General features: G+C 37.3%; 1 protein-coding gene across 1 annotated transcript in view; it reads right to left on the bottom strand.

The window, feature by feature from the left end:
• The window catches only part of pitpnab (phosphatidylinositol transfer protein, alpha b), a 31,664-nt gene that overhangs the window by 17,875 nt on the left and 216 nt on the right, over nucleotides 1-13,573 (bottom strand). The window contains exon 2 of the mRNA XM_056247780.1: nucleotides 6,540-6,570. Coding sequence (XP_056103755.1) covers nucleotides 6,540-6,570 — 31 coding nt within the window. The remainder of the gene's footprint in view (nucleotides 1-6,539; nucleotides 6,571-13,573) is intronic.

Below are 13,573 nucleotides of genomic sequence, written 5' to 3'. Positions count from 1 at the left end.
TTTTTCGTATTTGTGTGCCATATATCTATTTTTAAAGTGACATTGCATAAAACTGTAATCTTTTTGAATGAATAGCATGTGATATGTGTAGACTATAAGAAAGTCTGGTTAAGCCCTGATTATAGTCCACTGATGGTGATGGACAGGCTAAAAGATGTGAGCTCAGACTAATCGACAGGCTAACAGACAGAAAGGATGTCTCACGCACCAGCATGCCTACACTGACAGACAGCTTATGGTGTTTGTGTGTGTGTATGATTCTATACAAGGAAGAGGAAAAAAGAGTGGAAATGAGGGAGTGTCACAAGGGGGCATAAACTGCCCAGCTGCCCCCTTAAGCAAGTAAGCTTTCTTAATCCATCATTCCCTGCTGAATGAATGGACTCCAGGAATAGTACTTTTCCCTCTTGCTTTAAACAACATCCGCCAAATAAAACGTGTCTTTAAGGCTCCTGAAGGCAGATGAAGGATCAAGGCTTTAATTCATGTGAGCTTATCTGACAAGAGCTGCTCTCAGCACTCAAAAGAATGTGCCAGTCATTGTCGTTTATTTGTATCCGCAACCATAAAGACTAATAACCAGTGGTGATTCTGGGAATTTTATGAAGATGGGGGGATACAGATGGTCTAAATTTGCAGCAAGAGGCCAAATTAATATAATATCATGATTCTTTGTTCTTGAAATGTGGATTCAAGATCTCACCCTTGATATTGTCTACTCAAGCAATCTAAGAAACTTTATTTCTCTAATATCTCTATTTCTCTAATATTTTTCATTTAAATATCTTCATCAATCCTCCATTACAAATAAAAATAAACATATTTTAAGAGAAAGAAAAAAAAAATGGTTACTGTACTTTTAGTCACATTATATGTTTATTTTAGTTAGTAGTACAAGAAGTTGCCAACAAGTGAGTGTCTTTATGAATGAGTTTGAATTATTCAGTAAAACGATTCGTTCAAAATGCTGATTCATTTAGGAGAGAAACAAAGGGTAATTGAATCATTCACTCAACTGGTTCGTTTTAAAATTGATTCTATGAGGGACAAAACTGTGTTTTGCTGAGGAACACGACACTGCTTTGACTTCATTTTGGACTGTTACATTGGCTAATCTAAAATACACTGACAATGTTGGTCCTAAAATGTAAGTTACTCAATCTATGTTATTTTTAATGTAAGAGCGGCGATTTTTAACTAATGTGCAAGGCTTACACATTGGGTACATAGGTTTACAGTTTACTGCACTTTGTTATTCTTCTAATTACTTATATTAACTATTTATATATACTATATTATTTATATAGTATATTTCACAATTTACACAGCATTTACAAATACTGAAGTGACAGTCAAACTATGTATACTTTGCAAGATTATATTTATTTGGGCAAGAACAAAGTAATGTGTGAATTATGGATCAACCTTCATAAATTAAGGGACTTTCCTTAAAGGGGCAGTTCACCCAAACATTTTAATTCTTTCACTATTTGCTCACCTCAAATCATTCCAAACCCGTAAGACTTTCTTTTATCTTTGGAATTCAAATGAAGATTTTTAATGAAATCTGAGCGATTTATGTTACTCTATTTATGTTCCTCTATTGATAGCGACACAACTAGCACTTTGACACTTCAAAAAGTTCATAAATGAATTGAGTGGTTTAGTCCAAATTTTCTGAAGAGACTGCTATAAAGCAGAACAGATTCAATTTAAGCTTTTATTCACATATAATCATTCATCAACGAGCATAGCAGTTGTGGTAAACGAAAGCTCAACCATGTTCGCTTGACGTGAGAGAACCAATGAGGTTCATTCTCATGTGTTACGCAGCATGTTTGAGCTTCCACAAGAGGTTTGTTCTTGCCATAGACAGTATAAGAAGTGGACAGAGCCATCTCATTGGAACTCAGTTGAGACAGTTGAAGCCCATTTTTAGCGATTTTTGAGCACTTCCGTTCCTGACGCGCAGACTCAAACCGACTCAAACTAAGCTTGATGACGTGAGCAACCTGTCTAACAGACGTTAATCTTCTAGTAGCTGTGCGTGAAAATTGCCAACGTTAATCTTGCAGAGACGGGGAACTTGAGCAAAGAGTTCTTTGGCGTGAGTGAGCAGGAGTAAGTATTCCGTTGCTTTTATGGACTCATTATCTATGGGCTTCTTCCTTGACGGGACGTCCCCCCGATTGCCTGCGAGCAGGGGCGTAGCAAGCTTTTTAAAAGTGCGGGGGATGGATGTGATCAGGGCCCTGATTAAGAATTCAGAGGGCACAATGTAATGTTGGCCCCTCCTTAGGCAGGACAAATGTAGTTTGTCCAAGGACATTTAAATTTGGCATTAACATTATGCTGGGGTAAAGTTCATAAATGATCGTTCTTTCTCATTGTATTTTGTATAACTATGTTGTGTGGACCTCGGCCCCTCTAGGGGGGTTCGGGGGCATGCTCCCCCGAAAGAAAATTTTGTACATTTTAAGGTTAAATGCATCAATCTGGTGCACTCTGAGAGCTCAAAATTAAGAGCTTCAACTGGCTTCGACCCATGAACTGTGCACATTGAACAAAGAAAAAGCATTGACTTGTACCTAAAGAGGGTTCAAACTTATTTTTAGTTATGATATAGAGTCTCAGTCTACATTACATTATCACTGGTGTTTTAGAATGCCAAACATTTATTATAATAATATAATAATGATTTATATAATTATTCCTATGATGGAAAATCCATATGGCCTAAATGTATGCTACTGTAGAAATGAAAATGAATATTTCAAAGTAAATTTTATATTATGCTATAGAATAGGAAAATTACAATACTTTTGTCCTAATTTCTTCACTTGCAAGAAATAAACCCTTGAGTTTTATTTTGGAGAAAACACCAGATCACCATGCTGAATGATCGCGTGAGCAAAGTGCGCACTTTTCTTTAAATCACGCAGCACAAACAGAATGCCTACTTAAATAAAGTATTGTGCTGTTTAGTCTAAAAAACGAAATATAATACCAAAAACACTCGACATGTCAACAAAACATAAACATAACATCTTCCCAATCCCAAACACATATCAAGCTTATTTAAAAACCTCGCAAGCATAAACACTCATTCAAAGTACCTGGAAAAGGGAGATGTAAATAACCATAACCATAAGTTCCCGCCTCCTCAGCACGAGTGACTGAAAAATCACACCAAGAGAGGCGGGACTTAAGGCAGAACAGCCAATCATCAGCCGGTCACACTCAGAGCCGGTGTCATGTTTGAGAGGGAGGGGGAGAGGAGGACGAGCCGCAGCGAGCGCACACACAGAGCGGCCAGAGAAACGGAGGATCGACTGTAGTGAGGCGTTTGTGCAAAACTGCGGCAAAACTGCAGAAAAAGAGCGGGTGTTGAACCCTCTCACCGGGAAAAGTGTGGGTGTTAAAACACCCACATCCCCCACGGGTGCGACGCCCCTGCCTGCGAGCTTCTCCTCCTGTCTGTACCAAGGGGGTAATCCATAGACCGGAAGTTGAAGCCGGCCGGGTGCCGCCATGTTGTAGCAGAACTTCACTTGCGTTAGCATTTCCATTGACTCCCATTCATTTTTGCGTCACTTTGACAGCGAATAACTTTACATCTGAGGTGTTTAAAGACTCCATTTGTCCATTATTTATTTCTAAAGAAACACGACAATGTATAAAGGGCTCCATTACCTTCTATGTTACACTATGGCCCCGTAGAAACAGATTTAGTAAAAATAGGCTAACGATTGCGTCATAACCACTCGACTCTCTGTCGCGCTGTACAGAAGTTACCGTACAGACAGGAGGAGAAGCTCGCAGGCAATCGGGGGGACGTCCCGTCAAGGGAGAAGCCCATAGATAATGAGTCCATAAAAGCAACGGAATACTTACTCCTGCTCACTCACGCCAAAGAACTCTTTGCTCAAGTTCCCCGTCTCTGCAAGATTAACGTTGGCAGTTTTCACGCACAGCTACTAGAAGATTAACGTCTGTCAGACAGGTTGCTCACGTCATCAAGCTTAGTTTGAGTCGGTCTGAGTCTGCGCGTCATGAACGGAAGTTCTCAAAAATCGCTAAAAGTGGGCTTCAACTGTCTCAACTGAGTTCCAATGAGATCGCTCTGTCCATTTCTTTTACTGTCTATGGTCTGTACGGTCATTTCTGTACAGCGCGACAGAGAGTCGAGTGGTTATGACGCAATCGTTAGCCTATTTTTACTAAATCTGTTTCTACGGGGCCATAATGTAACATAGAAGGTAATGGAGCCCTTTATACATTGTCGTGTTTCTTTAGAAATAAACAATGGAAAAATGGAGTCTTTAAACGCCTCAGATGTAAAGTTATTCGCTGTCAAAGTGACGCCAAAATGAATGGGAGTCAATGGAAATGCTAACGCAAGTGAAGTTCTGCTACAACATGGCGGCACCCGACCGGCTTCAACTTCCGGTCGATGGATTACCCCCTTGGGGTTCTTGCGCGTCAAGCAGGTTCGGTTGAACTTCTGTTTATGTTCGCTGATCAAAGTTTATATGTGAATAAAGGCCTTAAATTCAATCTGTTCATCATATAAAGTGATCGTGTCTCTTCAGAAAATTTGGACTAAACCGCTTAATTCATATGGATTAGTTTTATTATCTTTTTATGAACTTTTTGAAGAATCAAAGTGGTAGTTGCGTAGCTGTCAATGGAGGGACAGAAATAGATCCGATTTCATCAAAAATATCTTCATTTGTGTTCTGAAGCTGAACAAAAGTCTTACGGATTTGGAACAACATGAGGGTGAGTAATTAATGACAGAATTAAATTTTTTGGGTGAACTATCCCTTTAAAGGATCATTTTCTAGGAAAAGGGCACTCAAGCAGCCAGTCAAATTTAGCTGATATCTCTTTATGCTAAGTATTTCAACAATAATTACTCTGACCGTAAATAGGCTGATCAATTAAAATGATGATGAAAGAGTGAAACTAGATATGTTCATCCACCCTCGGTTTATTCAACTCAATTTGAATCTAATCTGCTCAACATCCATTTAATTGTGCTGTCTTAATGAAATCAATGCAATGCAATTCAAAAGTCTTTTTTAACCTTTTAAACTCCCACTGGGTGCTAGGAGGCTCTGACTTGACAGGACTTATATTAAAATGTCTCGTCCTAGACATATTTTATGTGACAGAACTAATTATACTATAATCTAAATGGATCTTGGCTGTCAGTACTTTTTTGCGGAATATGCTGAGGTATGTAAAAACCAGAGCAGATGAAAAGAGGGGCCTCACAAGGTTGAAGCAGCCCTTTAATTTGCTTAATCCAGCCCAGAGAGAGGGTTTGTCCCCCAGGACAGATCCCACCTGCACATTTAGGTCCAAAGATACCAGTAGATTACTAGGACATGATTTAAAGAGACATTAACAGCTGGAGGCAGGTAGTCTAAAAGCAGTTGAGGTGCTTTACTGTATGTGATAAGATGATTAATCATGTGACTGGATCTTAAAGGTGCAGTGTGTAATATTTGCAAAACCTGCCAAAACAGTGATCTCCATCATCCACACTCCCGTCATCCATTGTTCGGACAAACAGACTGCTATTTTGATTGGTGCCGTTTGCGGTGCAAAAATTACATTGTACAAATTAACTGATAATAGAGTGGTGCAGGTATGACATCAGAACTCGGAAGACTAATTCGCCGCTGGTTCCTTCGAGATTTTCCTATGGGGTTTTATAATGGATTTTATGCGTAAAATTAAGCCTGTGGTAAACATAACTTGACTAGACTTTGACGTTTTGTTCTTTGACGGCTTTATTTTACTTATAAATTGAAAAACCCGACTATAAAACCCCATCGGAAAATCTCGAGTACCTGCACCACTCTTGGCGTTTGGCAGTTCTTTTGCTAACAAATACATAAAAGTGAAATCTGAATTTTATTTTCTTACAGATCACAAATGTGCATGAGGCTAGACGAGGAGAAAAGCTGAGAGAGAGAGAGAGAGGCAGAAGGAGTTGGTATCAGGTAACTCATTAGATATTCACGACCAGATCACTGAATAGAATGACACGCTAGGGGATCATGGGAAATGAGGAGACTGGGAGACAGGGAATGCTCAGTCTGAATTGAGCAGAGGAAAGAATGAGAGACAGAGAGGAAGCAAAGTGTGAGAATAGCTGACTAGGCCAAAAGCACAGTTATTAATGCTGGCACACACTAAGAGAAGTGATGCATTAGTGGTTCTACACGGGCTGTATGGTATCAAACAGCATGAGAGAAGAAAGATTCATCCTCTTGCTGAGATAAATGACTCATAAGTGACTGAACGACTGTGATCTGTGGCTTATTGCACATGGAGAGGATCACAAAACTACATCGTGACTCTTCTGCTGTCAAAACGAGCTAAGACTGAGTCATCCGAACTCAACACATGTAAATCAGCGATTGATACCACACACACATACCAAAACAATGTTTGAGATCAGTGTCATTATCAGCGTTCACAGCGTGCTGTACAAACACACACACACACACGAAATTTGCACTTACCTCCTCCACAGAAATCGGTAGGATCACTCGACTGCAAAAGAGAAAGAAAAACAATTAAACAATAATGAGCATGTTTGCTTTATCATGTGGTTACATCTCTAAAACATTTCTAGAAATTATTAGGATGCTTTTTACTTCTGCCATTATTTTGACAATTGCTTAAAATAGAACTACTATATGCAACATTCCCATATACTGTATATTGGTGTTGGTAAGATTTCTTTTAATGTTTTTGAAAGCTTTTAAAACAGCAAAAACAGTGATATTGTGAAAAATATTACAACTGTTATACACATGTATGTATGTATATATACAAATATAATTTGCTATTTTGACTAGATTTTTGACAGTTGATTTGGTCACCAATAAAGATCAGAATAATTTTCAATGCACAGTAGAAAACAGTGTTTAGAAAAATCCCAATTGTGTTATATACCCTCTGTTTCAAGGCAATTTTTTAATGTAGCCTAACTATTTTAAGTGTAACCATAACCATATTGTCATTAAACCATTTCAATTACAAATAATGTGCTAACTAGATTTGGTATTGACTTTGAAGTGCTACCTATTGCAATACAATATCGTCACACTATAGCAACAACACTCTCCCACATATTTAGCTATTGTAACTGCACTTATTTCCATCATTGGTATAAGTAGCAGTGGGTGGTAATAGACAAGAAATGTACAGTTTTGTCTCTTCAACAAATGTTATATATAGTGGCCTAAAGTATCATAATACAAAATGAATCTGTTCATATTAGCAAACCTAAGAGCATCTCCAATATCTGTGTACTGTTTCTGGATGGTAGTTGGCAGCGTACCAAACTCTGTGCAGCTTGCATATATAATCAATACTTCTCAGGAGTAAGACAATACAACTACTGCGCTCCATTCCAGCACAGCTCTCTCATTATTTGCCTTATGACATGAACGCACACACCTCAGGACTGTATACATCAGACTTATGAGGCAATCTCTGACAGGAAGCATGAGCTTGTTAGGAGGTCAAGGACCAGGTTTACCTTTAAAGTCGGCATGAAACGGAAGTTGAGATAGTCTTTTCCTATTGTGACACAAATGTGAATGAATCCGCTTTTCGAACAAGATGAGAAAAATGTAGGACGGGACTTGATTTAGTCTATCAGAAATTTACTGGATCGTTGGATCGCTGTGGTTTGCTATAGAGAGCAACAGTCAGGTTGCGGAAATAAAAACTCCATTAATTTTCTCCATAAGGAAATTGATTTTTAATGATAATCTATAAACCTTTCAAGACAACCCTACAGTGAGCTACGAGGTTGTTAATCAATGGTAGTAGGCCTATATGCTTTTGTTAAAGCCGTCGGCCTGCATTATTAGGGCAGAGCACAGATGGTGTGAGGACCCTATTGGAATTGCTCCGTTTATTTCAACTTATTTTTAAAAAATATCATGTTTAACATCAGAATATGTGGTGACAAACTATATTACCCATGATTCTGTACAGAAAATTCTACCAATCAGAGTCTCGCTACAAGCAAAACATGCCAAAAGAGCTCTTAAGCTCCGCCCCTATTCACTACGAATAATGTAATCTCCCTATATGGTCTCAAAAATGTAATATTTGTTTATACATATTTCTTAAAATATGTATGTATATATATATATATATATATAATGTCAACATTTTTAAAATGAGTAGTTTTTTATTTCTCCATCATTTTTAATTCGATTATGCTGTTCTCGATGCTTCATGGGATTGTAGTTCCTTCGCTCACCAAAGCCGTTAAGTACACAATCTTGTACCTTTGTATTTGTGTACGATTTTCAAAAAACTTTTTTGCTTTAAATCAAAGTTATGATTCACCTCGTTTCTGGATGAATAGGTTCTTACGCTTTAAAGGTGTCATGAACTGCAATTTTAAAAAAAATATATATATATAGAATATTCTCCGATATCCACTTAAAATGTTATCAAGATTTTTACATCAAAAAACATCCTAATTTAGAAGTAATAAGCTATTTTTTTATCCTGTTTTTGAACCTCTCTTTCGAACACTCTGTTTTGATGGGCGTGCCGCATTCAAGACTTGGAAGTAAACGCCCACTGCTATGATTGGGTAACAGGTTTGCGTATTAAAGTAAGTAAGTACTTGGAGTTACCATATTTGTAATTGACAATGTATTATTGTTTTTCACACTGTCGTTCTTATAGGCTATTCATACTTTATCCTTTTTTGATGAAGTAAAAAATGTATAGGCCTTCATTGTCATTTGCATTAACCCCATAAATGCCGAAGCAAAGGGAAGAACAGCAAATCAAACTATTCAGTTTGACTGCGGCGCTACAGTTTAAATACTCAGTACATATCAAACGATCTGTATCAGCCAAAGCAATAGTGACACATGGTAAAAACACTGTTACTCACACTTGTGTGTTGCGACATTACTGTCGGATCCAATGTAGTTGGCACTGCATCATCTTTTCTCTCTGAAAAGCCTGCGTCGAACTGTGCCTTGTATAAAAATGAATTTGCAGTAAAATGAAGCGAACAAACGAACAGTGTCTTACTGACACTACTTTAACGACAAGACAAGGCGATGTAGATGTTGTGATAAAAACGAATAAAGAAAACCAGTCACAGCAACAATCGTTCTCCCCTCCGCCATGTTTAAAGTTTAGGGAACGCCCAACTCAGGAACTTGGGTATCAACATTTTCCCAGAGCTTCCCAGTGATAAACACGACTTGAGAGGGTGTTCACGTGCACTTTTTAACTATAGGAAATTCGTATTCATGATAATTCAGATAGCAAGTGAAGGCAGCACTACTACTAGCTTACATGACATGCATGAATTGGTGGGCGGGGCTAAAGAGGCAATGATTCGTCACACTACGTCCGTCAAAATAATGTGACAAAATCCGAAACAAGTAATTTTCTGCACTTGGTTTCAATAAAAGCTGTTTTTGGTCCAAAGAAGTTGAAACTTAAAGGATATTTTTATAGTACAATGACCTCTTATATGTCAAAAGATCAAGGAACATTAGATTTCTCAATTCATGATTTTAACAAAGACTTCTTAAAAAACCCTATGTGGAGCACTCTATTGCTGTGATGTCATATGAGTGACAGGTTGTCCAGCCAGTAAACACGTCATCAGAGAAGAGAAGAGACTTGCCTCAAGGAAGTTATTTTGATTAAAGATTATGAGGCCACATGAATTAAAATAAATAATGATGTGCACACTCTGCACGTTTAAATCACTTTTAAAAAATACTAAAAAAAATATTGATTATGAACAGGTTGATTTTTCTTTATATAATCCTTTGTACTTGAGGGAAGTTTGTCCTGACCATTTCAGATGCTTCATTAACTCAGTGTGAAGTCTCACCATTTATCAAACGCTGTGGTCGCACAGGTGTGTTTTACTGTTTTCTGTTAGCATCTGCTAATAGCAGGAGTCACCTTGCCCTCCGGAGCGTTGCCTGTGTCCTGAACAGGGACTATCGGTCACCATGGTGGTTTCGGTGTCTCATGTACTCGATGACACCCTGGCTACTTTCTGCATTATAAATGCCTTTGCCTGCATGGCTGCATTTCGCTGTATAAGACAGGCTTTACTTATTGTTTCAGTAACAAGACAATCAAGTTTACAAATAGATTCTGAAATTCAATATTAAGAGAAAAGGTCAGCTTCTCTACTTTACTATATAACTAAAATCAACTGCATTCAGCCAGAGATGAGGACATAATAATGTGATATTTTTTTATGATGTTTTTCCTTTATGAAGGTACATTTTTTCTTAATATATTTTGGAACATTTCTAATGCGTTTTATACATTTGATGTCACACTTGTCCTAAAGCCAGACTTTCAATCTTAAACCATGGAAATATCAATCATTGCATTAAAACTATGATCATCTAAAATTAAATAATTAAATTAAAACTGAGCATCTAAAGTTAAACTATCATAAAACTTTTTGATATTTATTGTGTGAAAAGATTTTTTTTTTTAACAAATTACAACTATCCCACAGTTGTGGCATCCTTTACCAAAACCAACCATTTTTCCACTAGCCAACATTTTTCAGTTGTTAGTGTCAAGAAAGAACTTGAAATGAAATGAGATGAAATCATTTATGAACAATTTAAAAAAAAAAAAAAAAATTATTAAACATCATTTCAGGTCAAGCTATAATTTTGTTAAATAGTTAAAAGTGTAAAAATATGACGAATAGTCAAAAGTGTAAAAATATTATTTAATTGTGTGTATTTATTTAGGATACATAAAAGCTATAAAATTAGCCTTAGTAAGACATTTTCAGGATAGAAAATGTCAAAATGACAGAGTTAAGTGATGAATGTTGGATATTGTTAGTGAGACTAATTAAACTATAGTGAGATAGTGAAAAGTTTTTTAAGAGAGTTTATTTTCTAAAATCCCATGCCAGAAGTGATCATAGTAGAAGAAAAGCCCATATAATCTGTCAAATTGCCATGACGTTGAGGCATGAGTGACTAAAAAGGTATTTTATGGCGGACAAGATCAGTAGACCCAGCAGACATTGTGTCTGGATCCTGGAGGTAAACTGGATCAGAGGAAAGTGAGTAAGAGACACACAGAACAAGAGGTCACTGCTTTAGCTCGCATAGCCTACACAAACTTCTGATGTCTAATAAAAGCACAAAAATCCTTAAATGTAGGTAGTTGATGTATAATATGTCCATGGATTATTTATAATGGTATCTCATGTCCTATAATAAGTTTATCACCATTTTAACCTTCACTAGAGTAATTTAGTGTGGTGTGACAAATTATTTTTAAAGTCACCATGAAATAAAAAAAAAGTCTTGTTTTTTAATGGAATATTGATGTATTTATTATAAATGATTTACATGTGCACATCATTCTTTATTTCTTTTTTAAATGTGCCCATGTGGCCTCGTAATCTTGAATCAAAATAACTTATGTAGGCAACATCTCTTCTTGCATACTGTAACATCACAGCAATAGCATGACAATAATCAAAAGCCCTGCCTTACTTCTCACACGAAAAGACGTTTCATTTGGATAAATGTCACAACAGGCAAGAAAAAGACTATTGCGACTGTTGATTTAAAACAACAAATATTCCATGAATCTCTCAAATATGAGGTCATAAAACCTGCATGTATAATAATGAAGCTTGAATTTTAAATATGACAGTAATCTGCATTAAATACAACTGATCAAAACTGAAACTCAAACCACATTCCAATTTATGTGGTCTAATTCTTCACCCCCGAGGGTATTTTTAGTGTTGAAAGTTATTTTTAGTCCATTATTGGAAAACATGAAGAACCACGGACAACAAACCCTGAGGGACCTGAGGTGTACAAGCATCCACTTTAGAGCCAAGAGAACCTGATCCTCTTAAACGTGCCAATTGTTATTATTTGGTTGTTATGGCGGTAGGCTAGTTTCCAAAATAAGAAAATTTTAACTATATTTCATGATTCTTTAAACCAACCAATGCTGCATTTTTTTTTTATAGAAAGGACATTTCGTTCTCTTCGGAGCCCTCTTTATTTCTCAAAACCTCCGTGACGTGGATGAAAGTGACGTCAGAGAGATGCCGGTGTATGACAGATGATGATAATACAGCGGCGCGTCCTTGTTACATGCGTCGCGTGGTAGGGATTCAGGCAGCTCGTGAGTCATCCCGAAGACGTGTGTGTGCGCTTTCCTGCACGAAAGAACACCTCGACAGCGGAATTTAAGAGAAAGAGGTATTTCAGAAGGACAAACATTAGGAGAAACCTGATGTGCAATGCGTTTGAGTCCGCTTTAAACCCATTTTCTTTTTCAATTAATTTTAAAGCGTATCCTTCCCTGCTGAGAGGAAAAAGATGGTTTGCTTGTGTTAACTGGTCAACAACTCCCAGTTTAACCAGATGAACGTGCCCGCCCCTAAGCTTACACAGTATAACCATAGAAGTTTACTCCGAATGTGCTATAGGTCTATAAACGCACGCGAACAGAATTCGGCTTTGCACGAGTAACCATAGCAACAGCTGCTCGATCGCTATGTAAATCGGCATAACAAAATCACTGTCATGTTTTACACTTTATTACAGTGATTTTACATCTCATAAATGTATCACAAAATCGCCAGTTTTTTGAAAACGTCTTTACGATAGTTTGACGATAGGGGCGCCAAAACAAACCTGGCTCCCAGAAAATTACTGACAGATTATTTTAAAGTCATTGAACAATTCACACACTAACCAAAACCCATCTAAAACCAACAAACAGATTTTTTTGTTCACCAGGGATATCAGAAAATATGTGATAGCAGACGCACTGCACAGTTTTGAGATGAAAAGAGAGCCTCATATGGTTTCAGTGACCTTTCTGACGGTGCCTTCTGTTTGTGGGCAGATAAAGGTTATTAATATTTCAAAGGTGAATGACGGGGGAGGTTTGGAGTAGCCTATTATCAAGTTATTTAGTCGCGCGGTTCAATGAAACATGCGCAAGGTGAACGGATCCAGTTGTTCTGAAAATGTGAATATGGCATAGGCCTATCGCATTGCCACATGGCGATGAATGAACGGGATATTTCTGAAAGTATTAGTATAAATACACAGGGGCCATTTAATATCGAACGCGGTGTGCTCAATTCGGTCCGTTTCACCTTCACGAGCGTAGGCTATCAATAACACAATGAAGAAACAATTAAACCCACTCGATGAGATATCTGTTCCAAAAATCCTCTTAAAAGCGTTTAATTGATTAATAATAATTATTATCAAGGCAAAACGTTTTAATTGCACCAGCCAAAGCGATACACGTTTTAAACACATATAAAGTGTATTGTAGGCCAAGGTAATATGATAAATATATCACCAAAGCCATTTGTATATTAAATGCCTGAAAAATTATTGCGATCAAGCTTTAAATGTGAACTGTCAGAAAGTCAAGTTTACAATGTCGCCATGGCCTCTGGTACCTGCGCTGCATGAACAGACAGAGGATGCTCTCATTACAATCAGATCAAAAATAACGC

Source organism: Rhinichthys klamathensis, unplaced genomic scaffold, assembly GCF_029890125.1.
Source record: "Rhinichthys klamathensis goyatoka isolate OS25496 unplaced genomic scaffold, OSU_Roscu_1.1 h1tg000050l_1, whole genome shotgun sequence".
Classification (NCBI taxonomy): Eukaryota; Metazoa; Chordata; class Actinopteri; order Cypriniformes; family Leuciscidae; genus Rhinichthys; species Rhinichthys klamathensis.
The sequence above is the reverse complement of the archived record's forward strand: the minus strand, read 5'-3'. Positions and strand labels throughout refer to the sequence as shown.